This window comes from Falco cherrug, unplaced genomic scaffold (assembly GCF_023634085.1).
Source record: "Falco cherrug isolate bFalChe1 unplaced genomic scaffold, bFalChe1.pri scaffold_58, whole genome shotgun sequence".
NCBI lineage: Eukaryota > Metazoa > Chordata > Aves > Falconiformes > Falconidae > Falco > Falco cherrug.
In genome coordinates, this window is record NW_026599496.1 from 320,532 (window position 1) to 336,541 (window position 16,010).

At 46.4% G+C, this 16,010-nt stretch overlaps 1 protein-coding gene across 1 annotated transcript; it reads right to left on the reverse strand.

The window, feature by feature from the left end:
- Positions 1-8,797: 8,797 nt before the first annotated feature.
- On the reverse strand, positions 8,798-15,732 carry LOC129735196 (ankyrin repeat domain-containing protein 26-like). Its single transcript, XM_055700550.1, has 5 exons — positions 15,606-15,732; positions 13,443-13,656; positions 11,081-11,264; positions 9,237-9,326; positions 8,798-8,977 (listed from the first exon to the last, which is right to left on the reverse strand). Exons 1-5 carry the CDS (start codon positions 15,730-15,732, stop codon positions 8,798-8,800), a joined length of 795 nt encoding a protein of 264 aa, XP_055556525.1.
- Positions 15,733-16,010: the final 278 nt, after the last annotated feature.

Genomic DNA, 16,010 nt, shown 5'->3' on the forward strand with positions numbered 1-16,010 from the left:
CTCCCCTGGGGGAGACGCACACTTTCAGGAAGAGCCCAGAGGCTGAAAATCACAGCACCATCCAAGCTCACGACCATGGACTTGGGGGTACAGGGTTTATATCACTGCCCCCTCTCCGTTCTGTTCCTGGCGTCCTACACAGCCAGCTCTGCTCCCGCAGGGACCAAGCCCCTCCTCCCCTGCCAACACCCCCCCTGCCCCAGCAGCTCACCTCTGCTCTCCTTCACAGCATCCAGCTGCCACCATCCAGTTCAGCTGGGAGCCATCCCTCCCGGTTCACACTTGGCTCCCAGCTGGCTGCCTGTGCTCCTGACAGACACATGCCCAGCAGCACAGGCTGCAGCTAGTCCCAAGGAAGCAGACAGGGGATCACACTCGTGCACAGCGCAGCGCACAAGCGAGCCACCCTGCTCCATCCTAGCGGGGTCTGACCAAACCAGGCTGGTGGCCCTGCTCTCTTTTAGAGGCACAGAGAACTTGGTTCATGCAGGGAGCTGCTCCACCCAGGCTGAAAATCCTTCCCCCCAGCCCCGGGGAAACACTGTTTACACAGCTCTTCTCCTCCTGCAGAAACAAAGGAGCCTACAGCCGCGGGCAAGAGCAGGCACCTTGCATTATTAACCTCTCCTTTGCTGCAGCGTTAGAAGGACACAGAGCACCGTCAGCCAGCACCCCCCAGAAGCCCTGCTGCGGGCTCCGAGGTCAACCCTGACAGCACAGGCACTCTCCAGCTTCTGAACACCAAAACCCCTGCACAGGGTCTGAAACAGGCACATCAGAAGCACCTTTCCTGTCATCATTGCTGCACCCACGCCATCAAACCCACAGAATAACTGGACACGGCTGCTGTCTTGCAGAGGACACAGAGCTGCAGCAAAGGCAAAGAGCTGCAGTGAGGATCCAGGGAGGGGGGGGAAGTGCTGCCACAGGCAGCTTATACGAGGGGGTGCAGAAGGAGCCTTCACTACCCCCATTTTAACCCATGGAGGAAGAACTCCAGCGCTCGGTTCAAGAAAGGACTGACTGCAACACTCAATCATTTTAGATGCTACCAAAACATCCTCTAACAAATAACTGCAGTCAGATCACTTACCCACTGACACCTGATGAAGTCCCAAATAGGCAGCTCAGTCTTCTTGAGCCAGAACAGGCTTCGTATTTGTTTCCCGATGAGAAAGAAGGAAAATCAAGGTGGCTCCTTTTGTCTGTGTTTCCCCTGCCGCGTTCTGAGCAATGCAGCCCCACACTGTAGGGGAGAACAACGATTTCATTTTGGTTTTGGTAGCACAGACCTGAACGCACAACCCTGGCTTTGCTGTCCCCCTTTTTATACCCATGCTGGGAACCCATTTCGTTTTCTCACTTTGTTTAGTTTACATCTCACTTCCAAACTCTGAACTGCTTCTCTACTTCTTCTCTGAAGCAAGACAGCATTTCAAATGCCTGCATTTTTGAGACATTAACTGTGCAGTTACTTGCAGAGTAAGTTGTTCTCCTCCCATTGCTTTTTTAAAACAAAGCAAAATCTTTGGCCCTAACAAGTGTGATGCCTCCTAGCTTTTCTTTTTCCTTAATACTATGACACCCTTTAATGCAGACAGCTGTCTCTGTGTACATGCAGAAGAAAATTTACAAGCCTCAAGAAGTTAATCACAGTTCAAGGGGAATCTCTGACATGGAAGTCAACAAGGCAGTATCCAAGGCTGCGACTGCCAGAAGACAGTGCCACAGAAGGATGGATAGATTCCGGATAGAGGTTCAGACCTGACTCTGCAAGGTATCGGCACAACATCTCAACCTAGACAAGAAAGGGTACAGCTGTCAAGGACACCCATATCTATGCAGTTACAGGATCGGTCAAGTAGTTGTTCCTGGGGCTGACGCTGCCTTAACCCCAGCCCTCTTGGCCTCCTGTTTCCTCTGGCAGCTAAGAGCCATCTAAGCCCCCACGACACCGAGGACAGAACCATGCTGCAGTACCACCACGCTGTAGGAGCGGGGCTTAGTGGTCTGTCACAGATGCAGAGCAGGAGCAGTCCCTCCTCCCTCACACCCAGCTCTTCTCCTCAGCTAGCAGGGTCCTGCCAGGGCATCTCCCATCCCGCCCCATACTGCGGGGCACCACAGGCTGGGGACTACCAGCCCCTCCTCTCCTCCACCCGACATACCCGACCTCCCTCAGAGCCTAAGCACATGGCAGCTCTCTACTGCTTGGCATCACGTGCATTTAAAACCATGGCAATACCCAAGCACCCACGGCCCAGCAAGATCCTCCCACGGTCGGCTCCAGAGACCACGTTAAACGCCACAGACGGTCCTTCCTCCAACTTCTCCAGGCCAAGAAAAAACCCACACGGCCTTAACCCAGTCCACAACAGCTGGGTTGGCATTTGCAGCTTCTGGCACCACTTGGCAGTTCCATTTGCAGTAGGACTGCTCTCCTCGGCTTCACAGCAAGCTGGTCATCCACAGCCCCAGCCGATCCTAACCTCTCCTGCAAGGCACTTTCAAACACCAGCATCTGCTTCTGTGATCTGAAGCAAGCGAGAGGGAAAAATCAGACAACACAGTGGGACACAGGGAAGGGACAATCCCAGCCCATGACACATGTTTCAGCCTGAGCCCACAGGAGCACCTGGCACCATCACAGCAGCTACAAAGCACCATCGGGTGTTCAGAAGCGGTGCTGTGAAAGGAGTAGCTTCTTTTATTTGTCACTTGTGAAGCGCTGAAGGGACAAGCTCATCTCCTGGCTGCTGCCGGGCCAGCTGGCGCAGCTCCCTGCAGCACACAGGGCTGCGCTAAGAGGTGCTGGGGCACTCGGCAGGCGCCACCGCTGCTGTGCAAGGAAGTTAACCTGAAGCAGGCACCAAGGAAATAAAAGCAAAGCTGAATGTGGCCTCACCTGCTCTGGGCAGTTGCCTTCACAGGCCCAACACAACCACAAAGGCACACTTTGAACTCAAGCAAAATCCCAAAGCAATTGCCGGTTTGCTCAGGGAGGGACTGCTGGGTTACCTTTTGCTTAGACAAATATTTGACTGCATTTGTAGCGGAAAGTCTTTTGCCAAAAAGACACAGTTTTGTTAACGAGCAGCCACGCAGAGGCTGCCCTGCGCTGGAACCCGGGCCAGGGCTTTCTGATTTTTAAACAGGGCACCTAGTGCATCCCTTAAAAGAGCCTCTGGTCTCTGCCACGGAGGCGCTGTCAGACTCTACAGCTTTTAGGGGATCAAGGTCTCCGTGCTGACTCCCAGCACATCACGTTTTGGCAGTGGCAGCACAAGGGCAGGTTTTCATTTTCCATATAGAGACTGTTGAAGCTGAACTGCTGAAATGAGCTCCCCGGGTTCTTCCTTTGAACCTCTTCCCACCCTTCACACGTCCCAAGAGCTCTCATGAACCGAAGAGCCAGCAGCAAAAGCAGCCCCTGCAGATCTGCAGGAGCGGGCTGGAAACTAGGACCACGCGTGGCAATCAGTTAGCTGAGGGGAATGTGCTGGGGCTTGTCTAGACAACAATTAACATGATGAGGCATGTTTGCAGAGCACAGGGGAGTGGGAGACGGAAGGCGCCAAGGAAAGGTAACACCTTGTGGTTAATTGCTGGTAGTTAACCACCAATCAGGGATTGCCTAGTATGCAATGCTTAGCTTCAAGAACCAATTAGTTTAAAACGCGCAGCTTCTGAAAGTGTATAAAAACGCGTGCTTCTGTACAATAAATTGACATTTGCTTGCATCAAGCTGTGTCCCGTCTCTTCATTCGCCGCAGAGCAACCTCAAAACCATTTGTGGGTCTCTAAGACCAGGAAAGACCGACTGAGTCAGCTACTAGTAAGCAACAAGTTACAGGGTTTTTTCCGCATCACCTCACACTGCATTGTGCCCTGGGAAGCAAAGACACCATTCCGAAAAGCAAACCCCCACCTGCCTCCTGCTCAACTCGTGCCTGAGACAGGCTTCAGGGGGTGACCTTGGGCAAGGCCAACTGCACAGAGCTGTTCCGAGTGATGGTGGCATTACTCCCCTCTCTTCCGAGAGGGAATGCATCTGTCGGAGCCCGACGATGCTGCCACGGCCTCAAGCTGCAGCCAGGCCTGTGCTGGGCCTTCACTGCTCTCAGCCCTGACCCTCACCCATGGACGTGACGGCCCAGTAGAACTGCAGACCTGCCCATCCCTATGGACCGGCCTGGTGATCTGCACTCTTGGCGCACTCTGCTTACTGTCCCCAGAACTGTCCCCAGAACTCTTCTGCTCTTCTTGGTGAGGGCCTGTGGGGCTGATCCCTGGCCTGTGTGGTCACAGACCCTGCCAGCCTTGCTGTGGCTCTTGCTTTGCCCTTCCTCTGCAGGACAGCCTACCCCTGATGTGCCCTCGCAGATACTGCTGTGTACGTAACACTTGCGTCTTTACCCCTAAGAGCTACATCAGTATTACAGTCGCCTACTACTGTGACCATAGAAGGAACATCAAAAACCAGCCAAATAATTTCAGAAATACAGCCAAGAAAAAAGTAGTCAAAATCAACAACATGAAAAGAAGTATAAAGAAAGAACAAAGGTTACAAAAGAAAAACCACCACAATAACCTAAACAAAATAAAGCTCACCTTTGTTCTTAATCTGCCGATTTCATTGACCATTTCAGAATACCTGTTCTTCACTTCTCCCTGCAAATTAAGCTGGGACAGTCCCCCTCTCTCCTCATACACCCTTAGTTCCTTCGTAGCTCTGCTCAGCAGCCTCTTCAACCTGCACTGCAAACTAGTCATGAAAACAATGAAGCAAAGGAACAAAACTGGACTTTTTCACATACTCTCATGTAAACAGCACAGACACCGCTTGCTTTATCTTTAATGTACTTGACACACCAGGAATCACCAGGAAAAAACAGTATTCCTGTGCCACATACACTTGGAGAGTCCAGATTTCACCTGAAAAGAGGAATGAAAGACTCCCTTCTTCCCAGGAGAACTGCAGGGCAACCTGCATCTGCAGTTGTTTTGGCAGCTATTGAAAACTAGGGGCTGGTGTACAGAAGTACCTTGCAAGAACTAACACGAGGCTGGCATCTGCTCACAGTTAGGTACACCTATTTTTACACTAAAGTTTAATAAAACATGACTTCTACGCAGGGATACCTCTTCACCACGCTAAAAAGCCGTACCTCTTACAGTCTTTCTGCAGCGGAGGTTTATTTTCTTTTCTTGGTCCAGACATAGTTCAGCTGGGCGTTTCAACTCTACCAGCTTCTTCACTTCCTTTCTTTCACTCTCACACTTTCAAAAGAGAAAAGAAAGATGTATCACACACACAGAGCACGGGAAAAATACCTACGTACAGTCTGTGCATCTAGCGCTCTCCACAGAGAAGCTGCTGGACGTCTCTATCTGTTAGCCACGTCCCACAGAATGCCATGGGACGGAATTCCTGAGGATATTCCATCCCTTCAGGTTTCACATCAAACAGACCAATATGTAACTACAGAAACAGATGCCCTCGCTGAAGCAAAGGCCATCCTCTTCTAGACATAACAGGTGGAAAAGATGCTGGAGAACACTTTTGGCAGTGCCTCTGCTCATAGTAGGGATTACGTAGGTATGCACTTCATGGGAGAACACGGATTCATCCAAAGCTTTCATGGGATCTTCCAGCAACCAGCAGGCAGGGGCTTGTGGAGGAATCTGATCTTTTGGAGTTCTTCAACATTTTATTCCCCTCAGCCATTACCTCCACCTCTTCTGTGTGGGCATTTACTTAGCCACATGCTGGTTTTCCTCCTCTTGGTGTTTTCTCAGCCACACCAGAGGAGAGCCGGCAGCTGTTTTGACTTTGTACTTCCATTTTCCCTCTACAGAAAAGGAGAAAAGGGGAAGGCTGTCCCTTGGCAACTGGCAGGCGCTGCTTGTTTCCCAAGCACTCGTTCATTTACCCAGCATTCCTTCAGTATGTTTTCCTGCAAGGCTTTTAAGCTCCCGCTACGCTGAAAACATACAGCAGCTCCTCCACACACGCACTGGAAACATCACGCATTTTAAACCTGCCCAGAAACCAAGGGGTCAGAAGATGACCACACAAAATCCAAGGAAGAACTGGGAACTGTGGCCTTGCTCGATGTGCTCAACTGATAGCAAACCACACTGGGAACTCTTCCCAACAGAGCCACTCCAGAACTTACACAAAGACACCCATCTAGCTTTTATTTGCTTCCTCCATGACCCCCAAACGATAAGGTACTCGCAGCCTGAATGGCAGGGATAACAGAAAATGATATGTAAGAACCTGACCAGAAGGTGCATGTGGTTCTCCTGGGTATTGGCTCGGTGCCTGGAGAATTTTCTGGGCTCACCTGTTGCAACAGTTCAGCCTTCTCCTCGTCCAGCTGAGCAACGCGCTCTTCAAGGTGGGATCTTGACTTCAAGTGCTCCTCCCACGTGCTGTGCAAGTCCTTGGATGTCAGAGCCAGCATGTTCTGCTTCTGCGTCTGTGAAAGCAACAGTGGCAGAAGAAAAAGTAAGGTGGCCGGAAAAGACAAGAGCGCAGGAGAATGCAGTAACTTACACAGAAACAGGCCTAAGCTCTCTTCTCCCCGTCCAAGACCTATGGCCAAGGTTGATGTGGAGTGTAAAACACACCTTAGGAACCATAACCAAGAACAGCAGCTGGAGCTGGTGGGAAGAAGGAATACTCTAGAAGCGACAGGATGAGGTTACAACTTTGGGGGATAAGATGACATGCACACACACACAGAATCACCCTACAGCTTTCCTGCAAAGCTCCTCTGGTTCCCTCTATACTTCAGTTTTCGTAAGAACACTGCAAAAGGTGGTGCAAAAGGACAACATTCGCTCCTACTTTCAACAGCTACACTCAGATTTATTCATATAGTTACAGACATTAAGTACCTTAGTTTTCAACTTTTTTTCCAACTCCTTTTGCAAGCGCAGCTTGTCTCTCTCCAGGTCACTGTGGTAGCGTGTAGTAACTTCAAGTGAAGCTTCTGGCATAGATTGCTTTTTAAGTGCATCAGCAAGCTCCTGCTGCAGTTGTCCAAACGTGCCCTAACGAAACAGTTAAATTAGCATGAAGAAAGTTCTAAGAACATGAAATACGCCTTTAACTTATTTTGTTATACAATTAGACCTGTCTAGATTGAACCCAAAAGTATGAAATTTTGCCTGCCACCAGCAGGCATCTGCACAGATGATGACCTCTCGTCATCTTTCTCAGCTGAGCACCTTTGACTATCAGCAGCTGTTCATGAGGATTTCTGTTTCCTAACACATAAAAAAGGCTCAGGTATTGTTCTTCCTTGAACAATACACAGGAACACACTGCAATCGGGTATTTTTTCCTAACAAAACCCAAAGAAATCTGTTGTGATCCAAGAGCCACAGTTTGACTGCAAATATTACTCCGGTGACTGAAGGCAGGACTTTGTGTTAGATTGTTCTTTGTTCTGTTTCTTCACTATACAAATACAATTAAATGAATACAAATATCTGAAAGCTCCTTTGAGATACACTTTAAGGGTATGTTGAATCACATCCTCTTGTAGTCTTCTTACTCAGCTCGTTTTAGAAATACTGATAGATTAGGTTTACAAAAATCTGGATAGCTCATATATATATATAGCTATATACATATACACACACACACTCTCTCACATGATCTTCAAAAGGAACCCATTATTTTGGTAGTAAGAATACAAAGCAAGTCACAGTTCACAATGATTGACAGTACTGCTGGAGTGTGGCTACACATCATAAAAGAGAAAGCTTAAGGTCACCGTCTGACATGAACTTTGAGGAACAGGCAGGCCCCTCAGAACCCTCAAAACACATACAGAAATCAACAGCTGGACATTACTAATACTCTTCAGTCTTGATAGCAGCTTACAGAGAACCTATTTTTTCCCCTCTATAGAAGCTTCATATAAATCTATCCCCAGCCACTTCACTTCTCTGTATCTTCATTTCTCAGCCCTCGTGTATTGGATGGTTCCTCCTTTTATACCACTCTCATTCATGTCATCAGTGCAATACTTACATCAAAACCATCCAATACTTAAGACTATTCTATAGGGCATAACATGGACTAAGGAAAATAGATGGAAAAAAGTTCTAGAGAAGAATCACCTTTCTTGATCAAAGCTTAGACTTGGATACCTTTTTTCTGTTCTCTGCTTAGATCTGAGGACTAATATCCCCGCTGCCAAAACTTTCCGCAATTCCGAGGGAAACATAACAAACCAGAACAAATCAGTATTCTTTGGTCCCATGCATGTAACTTGCACCGGATACATTGTAGGAACAAACTGATTTCAAGAACGGACAAACTTTAAATTGTTCTTTCTACGCATATACTTTACCTGTCTTTCTACTACGTCAGTCTCATATTTAAAGACTTGTTCCCTTAAATCAGTACACTTGGCATTTAAATCCTTGTTTCACTCTTCTATTAGATAAACTTGCTTTTCTGTATCAGCTCTAAGTTTGTTGAAAATGTCATTAAAACGGTCCTGCCCATAATCCACTATTTTTTCTTTCATGATCCTCTTGTTCTGCATCTCTTCCCATTGCTGATGGAGTAAAAAGGTTTTCACTCTGGAGCTGGGCCAATCGCTCCTGCAAGGACTCCTGTTTTATTACAGGTTCGCTTACTGGATCTTTCTCAAGTTGTCGAGCATGATCACATTCCTGTGCCCGACACTGGCCTTGACTTAATTCTTTTTTGTCATTTCTAAAAGCAAAGCTTTTTCTCTGAGCATTTGCTTCAACTGGTGAAGCTCATTTTCTAGCCTGTTAGCTTTGCTTTTAGCTTTACACAGCTGCAGAGACAAGCTCTTGTTGGTTTCTTGCACGTCAGAGAGGTCACGATGGAGCTCGACTTGCAAGCAAAGGCATTCATCACGTTCTCTGGGAAATCTTCGTTCAGCATTGCTTTTTGATGACAAATGAAGTTCAAGTTCTTGAACTGCAGCGTTCAGGGAGGAACGAAATGATTCAATTTCTGTCTCTAGTCTGTCTTTGCTTTTGTTTGTCTGCTCAAGTTTGGAAGTCAGCACTGCAGATTCTGTCTTTACTAAGTCCAGCTCCACGTTGAACTGAAAAAACATTTGTCTTAATGCTTCCTTGTTCAGTTTAAGTTCCTTTTTGAGAGCTTCATTTTTTTCTTTCAAGGTCTCATTTTCCTTTAAATATTTTCCTTGTTCCTCCTGGTGCCTAAGTCTTACTTGAGTGAGTTCTAGCCTTAGCACAGCAATCTCATCTTGTAGTAACTGATTCTTGTACAACAGATCCTGTTCTCTATCAGTGCTGGATTCCTGAATGACAGGGAAAATGAATAAAGAGCCAATTGGGAAATGAATCTACAAAAAACCTGCAGCAATAAACTGCATTTTAACATTTCTAGTACTGAAGCATGACTTCAAAGATGAAGTTTCAGGCAATAAGCTACTCTGTGAACCCATGCACATGTACAATGTACGTACACAACGGAAGTGCAACATATCCTTAAAACCTAAATGAACATCCCAAATACACAGTTTCGTTTTTTTCCCCCCCTTAAACCAGCAACCAAAGCTTTTAAAATGACAGCGCTTTCTTGTATGTGCATGCCTTTATAATACTGCCTTTAAGGTTGAATTAGTTGTGCTACAGATCTGGTAAAAACAAGGCTAGAAAGGGTAATTTCCTTCTCAAATGTCTTCTGAACACTTATCCTTTTGTATTACTGAAAGTTAGCTATAAGACTCAATCACCCCCGGAATGCAATAGTCCTGTATATTTCCTCTTTATTGTATGTATAACTTTTTTCCACTTAAACACATTCACCCTACATTTATTGGGCAGCACAGCCAAGAACAAAAAGGCTTCAAGGCACTGCACATTCTTTAGGAAATTCAGTAAACTCTTTTCAAGATCTTTTTTAATACAGTGTTTATGATCGCTTTTTCTCCTCCAGTTACTCTAACTCTTACAGAGAGTTGAATTCATTGCTGATAGTCGATCATAAAATTTTAGTTATGTGGAGGTGGCAAAGAAAGGCATACTTGAAGTAAGTTCAATAAGGGAATAACTAATTTTAAAAAAAAAAGCAATGGAAACACAAACACTGTCAAACAACTTTCTTCCTGGTCAACCTTGCCATAGGTAGCTAGGTGTTTCGCTGCTAGAAAGCCTAAAAAGCGATGACAAAATGTCTATGAAATGGAAAATAACAGATAGGTTAAGAAACGGGGTAAATAGTGTCTTCTATTAGTTTCCTACTTGCACAAGTAATTCAGGTACATACAGGAGTGATGCTGCTTTCCAGAACTTTTAGACATAAGAGAAAACAAGAAAGGTATTTACCCAGGTAAGTTACACGGGTAAACAGTAAATAAACCATCAAGAAACAGAAAAAGCTATGTAAGATTTATTATGACTTTAAAACAAACATGGTGAAATTTAATTTATTAGAAAAAAAATCTGCTTACCTCTGATTTTTTTCCTATAGATCTTCTTGTCTCTTCTTCTAGTTCCGTTTGTCTCCCAAGGTGGTTGTTCAAAATTCCTTCTTGAAGGGCTCTGGCCCTCTTTTCCTGAGAGAGCTGTCTCTGTGTTTCATCACGTTCCTCTTCAGCCTACAGTAATACAATAAAACTGCTTGCATCTTAAGAAAAAACAGAGCTAGCAATACATCTTCCCATTCTCCCTTGCATACTTGAAAACATTTTTGATTCCCCACCGTTATGATAATCCACCTATAAATAAATAAATTTAAATTTTCTTAGGAAAATTTAAGAAGGCAAAATACAGGATGTTTTGTAGTAATTCAAAAAAAGGTCAGGCTTTGCCTGAAATACAAATGAAACCTAAATTTTGAAAAAGGAAAAAAGGAATAATAAACTGCAAAGCAAAAAAAAAAAGAACAACCCCAATTGTGAACCAACTGTACTCTACTGTTCTCAAAATTTGACAATTGTTATCCAGCGCCTCTTCCGTGAACAAAGCGCCTCCTTCTCTAGGCATACCGGAATACAATTGAAAAGAAGCAGAAAATAAGACAAAGAGTTTAATTCATTATTTAATATACCTGTTTCAAGAGCTTTCTCAGTGTTCTTAATTCCATTTCTAAATTCCTAGACTGTAACTCAAGTTTCTGTTTCTCCTCCATCTCTTTACAATATTGATCTTCTTTCCTTCGGAGGTCTTCTCTCCTTTTCTCACACAGCACTTCTACTCTGAGCCTCTTTTCTTCTTCTTGTTTCAAAGAACATCTGGGATTTAACGGAGTATTTGAGAAACAAAAGCACTGATATAAAAGTAGATATTCCACATGATGGACTTGCAGAGACAACTCAAACCATAAAAAATGTTAAACGTTTTCAGAGTTCATATTTTTACTGTACTTTTCAACTTTTTAAAGAATTCTAACTTCATTCCATTGTGCATGGTATCAGTTGTACAAGATACAGAAAAAAAACTTTGAGTGATTTATCAGTTATTTGTAAGTTTGTATAGGGAAACACACACCAGTGTGCACACTTCTATAATAAAATTAAAAAAACCCATCTTCATATTACAGCCATTTTGTTGAAAAAGGAGTTTGTTGTCTCATCAGATCAAAGCATCGCAAACTTTTACTATGGTTAGTATACATTTTCTTAGTATACTGAGCATTGCCTACACATTACGGATTCAGTGACCAGAAGCAATACTGGTGAATCAGCACGCCACTTATCTGTGGCAGACCCAACAATTTTTCAGCAAGCCTTCTGTAAGTCTAAAACAACTGCTGACCACAGGCAGAACAAGCAGCTTCTGTTTACTCCAGAAGGATGTCAGTGTTCAAAACCAGATTCAGAAATGCATGGGGTTTAAGCTGAATACGATTAAAAACAGTTTTAAACCTCAGTTGGATCTACCTCTGGGAGAAACTACAGCAATTCCATTTTGAAGCTGACTTACAAGGAAAGCCTTATGGAAGGTCAGCTTCTTTACCAACTGAAACAATCAGCAATAAGCACTGACATGGTAAAAAACGGTCCATGGTGTGCCCACGGTACCCAAACAAGCAAGCAGCTTTGTGTTTGATCATTATTTTGACTATTTTTTCCCATATACTCGCAACAGTGAACAAAAAAATAAATTAAAAAAAATCAAGCGTCAACGTAAGGGAAGAACTGCCAATTGAAAGCCTGCTTTAGAAATTCTGCAAAACAAGAATCAACCACCACTAAAATTACTTGAAAGACTGACAGAAGCATTTGTATTTGAATGGTGTATATTGCAAGGAAAAAGCTTTACATGTAATTTCTAGTGTAATTTCGCAAAAAGTTGCGAATTAAAAATAAATTTAACGCTGCTTGGAGAATTCACTTAGAATGAAAATACTACTTCTTTATACTTGACAGATGCTTGAGGATTTTGAACACCTGCTGAAGTCAAACCCAGGCCAAGCTGGGACCGGCCTCGTCTTCCTCGTACTCCCCTCCCCCGCGCTGGGAGGCCCAACTCCCCCAGGCCCAGCTCCCGCAGCCTCCCCTCACAGGGCTGGTGCTCCTGCCCCCGGGCCAGCCCGGCATCTCCCTGCCGACCTCACACGGGCTGGGCAAGATCTCCTGGGCTGGGCGGCCAAAAACCGGACCCCGGGCTCGAGACACAGCTCAGCAAGCCCTGAGGAGGGGTGGGCACTCCCTGCCCCCAGTGCCCTGGCACTGCTGCCCCCCAGACAGCCCAGGCCGCTGCGGGCCGCCCCAGCTGCCAGCTCACGGTGGCTCCTGCTGAGCTCGCTCTCTGCCTGGGCCGCCTGGCCCTGCTGGGCCAGCTCCCCAGCCACGCCATCCCACCGGGGATCACCACAAGGAGATCTCCCCTCCCAGGCCAGGGCTCTGCAGTTGTCCTTGCTCAACTGCCTACGGTGCCTGCTGGCCACCCCTGTCGGACGTGATGTCAACAGCGATGAGAAACCTCACGCCTCCGGGTCTAGCTCAGGAGTGTGGGGAAAGGGGCAATCCCAAACTTGACCCTTCCAACAAACAAACAGGTAAGCAAACAAATGCTCTAAGCTCTGGTTTGACTTGCACTGGGTGGAGTTACCAGAAATCCTAGTATTATAGGCCAACTGAAGCTGCAAGGACAAAATGAAAAAAAAACAAACACCCAACCATCTCTCAAATCTCTCTTATAAATCTGATTTCCCTGTATACACTCTCTTGCTCTTTTCTTGCTAGAAAACAAAGTTAGAACAACATCCAGAAGACTGTACATGGAGCTGGTATCCGGACGTTTTTCCCCTCTCACATTATGTACTTCATAGCATAACTGGCCCACAGGATTCAAAAAACCCAAACCCAAAAGCCTGGAAACTTCTCATCCTGTTGCCTGCACCATCAGTGTCTTTCGGAACAAAACCACTACCAAGATAATACATTATCAGACCACAATTTACATACTTAAGGCTTTGGATATCCCTTTTCCATTCTGCTTCTTGGTGAGCCAACACGGATTTCAAATCTTGAGTCTTCTCCGCTCTGAACTGTGACTCCTCCCTTTCGTCTTCCAATTTCCTTACTTCTCTTGAGAGCGCTTTATACTGATTTTTCTGACGTTCTATTCTCCGTTCATATTCAAGAAGTATGTTTTGCATTTTCAACAAAGTAGCAGAACCTGTTTTGAGACAGAAAAGACACAAAGCTGCACAAATACTGCCCAATGGATAAGCTGTTCAGTGCTTTGCTGTATTAGGTGCAGGTGGCAGGTTAGTGGGAAGGTCCCTGTGAGAAGCCAGGGGTCGCCCCGTGCTGGACATGGACGGTTTCAATGGACCCACCGCAGGGCACAGCTGAGCCTCTCAGCCGTGCTGGCAGCTCCTCAGGAAAAACAAATGTAGGAAAGGGCGAAACCACCACACGGGCAGAGAAGGGGAAAAGCATGTGAAAACCAGCCCTGCAAACGAACACCCAGGTCAGCGAAGGAGGAGGGAGAGGTGCTGCTCCAGGTGCCAGAGCAGAGATTCCCCTGCAGCCCCGGAGAGAACCATGCTGGAGCAGATACCCACAGCGCAGTGCTGCGGAGGACCCCGTGCCAGAGCAGGCGGATCCTTCCCGAAGGACCTGCGACCCATGGAGGGCCCAGGCTGGAGGAGATTTTCCCCAAAGGACTGCAGCCTGGGGGAGGACTCACACTGGAGCAGGGAAAAGGGACGAGGAAGGAGCAGCAGAGAAACTGCTACGTCCCGACTGCCGACCGCAGCCTCCCCGCGCTGCCTGGGGAGGTGGCAGGGAAGGAGCGCGGCAGAGCTTGAGCAGGGGGGGTGCCGACGTGTCCTTCTCAGGTTTGGGGTCTTTGTTTCTCACTATCCAAATGTATTTTAATCGGTGGAGTCTGTTTTGCCAGTGACAGTCCCTGGGAAGTGACAGCCCTGCCTTCACACTGACCCACAAGCTTTTTCACCCCATTTTGTCAAGGACGGGCAGTGGCAGCACTGGGGGGGGAGTTTGGCCTTCGGCCAAGGTTAACACTTGCCTAATGAAATTTTAGCATAGTTTAAGAGCCCTAGTAAGTGATGCTTATGTTTATATAATGCCTTGTGCATATATGCAAGCATCTTATGACAGTTGAAATTTGTTATATATATGTACTTACTATTTTTAAGCAAAGCCATTATTTTGCTGTACTCTTTGTCATTAGCTGTTGAGGGGTGTGCTGGTTGTGGCTGGGATAGTGTTAATTTTCTTCGCAGTCGCTGGTACGGGGCCATGTTTTGCAGTTGTGCCACAAACAGGGTTGGTAGCACGGGGATGTGTTCGTTACGGCCCAGCAGCGCTCACACAGAGCCAAGGCCTTTCCTGCTCCTCACCCCACCCCACCAGCGAGCAGGCTGGGGGTACGCAAGAAGCCGGGCCGGGACACGGCTGGGACAGCTGACCCCAGCTGACCCAAGGGATGTGCCATGCCACGAGGCATCATGCTCAGCATATAAAGCTGGGGGAGGACGAAGGAAGGGAGGGACATCCAGAGCGATGGCACTTTGTCTTCCCAAGTATTTGTTATGCGTGACGGAGCCCTGCTGTCCTGGAGATGGCTGAACACCCGCCTGCCCATGGGACTGGGACGTGCTGGATGAATTCCTTGCTTTGCTTTGCTTGCGTGCGTGGCTTTTGCTATTAACCTGTTTTCATGCCAACCCATGAGTTTTCTCACTTTTCCCTTTCCGATGCTCTCCCCCACCCCACTGGGGTGGAACAAGTGAGTGGCTGTGTGGTGCTTAGGTGTTTAGGTGTGGCTGGGCGTAAACCACATCAAGGGGATATAAAGAAGAAAAAGCTCTTGCTGACTTTTGATGACCGCATTAGAAGGAGCTGAACTGTACTTTGCAAAAAACTGCTTCTCCAGCTCTGACTAGACAGAGAACCAATGATAACGTAAGGCACATCGGCTGGTAATGCAGGCAACATCTCAGGTCAGGTGACAGTTTCACAGCTTTTGAGGGGGATCTCTAGTCACAAAGAGATACTATATCAAAATATGAAATTAAAATACTTAGGAGCGCATACAAAGAAATCATGTTTTAAGGGGAACTTGTAACAGCTGAAGACAGAGACTTGAAAACATACCCATATGAACCACACCAAGCTCTTCCAACAGCAGCATAGTCTCCTTGTAGGTTGAAGCTTCCAACCGGACATCCTCTGAAGTTGGGTCAGATGAGTGAGTTAAACCAGGGCCATCAGTTACTTCCATTGGTATGCTGACCTACAAAAAATACAGTACTTTCTGTAATTCCACTGTCTAGTATTACAGACCATTACAAATGCATGAATGATTCATTCTCTCCTTCACAGCCCACAGATTTGTCTCAAATACAATAAAGCTGCATACCAGCAGCAATTTGTACATCTGGTTGATCACTACATAAACACTGCTCCCATCTACGTGATTAAAAGCTGATAGAGACTGTTTACCAAGAAACTAGTTTTACAGTACCTCGTTCCTTTCACTCCTGGGTGTTGCTGCAGGTC

Coding starts and splice junctions, on each gene's coding strand:
- LOC129735196 (XM_055700550.1), bottom strand. CDS start 15,732: ATGGAAGTAACTGATGGCCCTGGTTTAACTCACTCATCTGACCCAACT. Junction 11,265..13,442: donor AGGGATATCCAAAGCCTTAA/GTATGTAAATTG, acceptor GTTAAATCCCAG/ATGTTCTTTGAAACAAGAAG. Junction 8,978..9,236: donor TAAGGCTAGAACTCACTCAA/GTAAGACTTAGG, acceptor TGAACGCTGCAG/TTCAAGAACTTGAACTTCAT.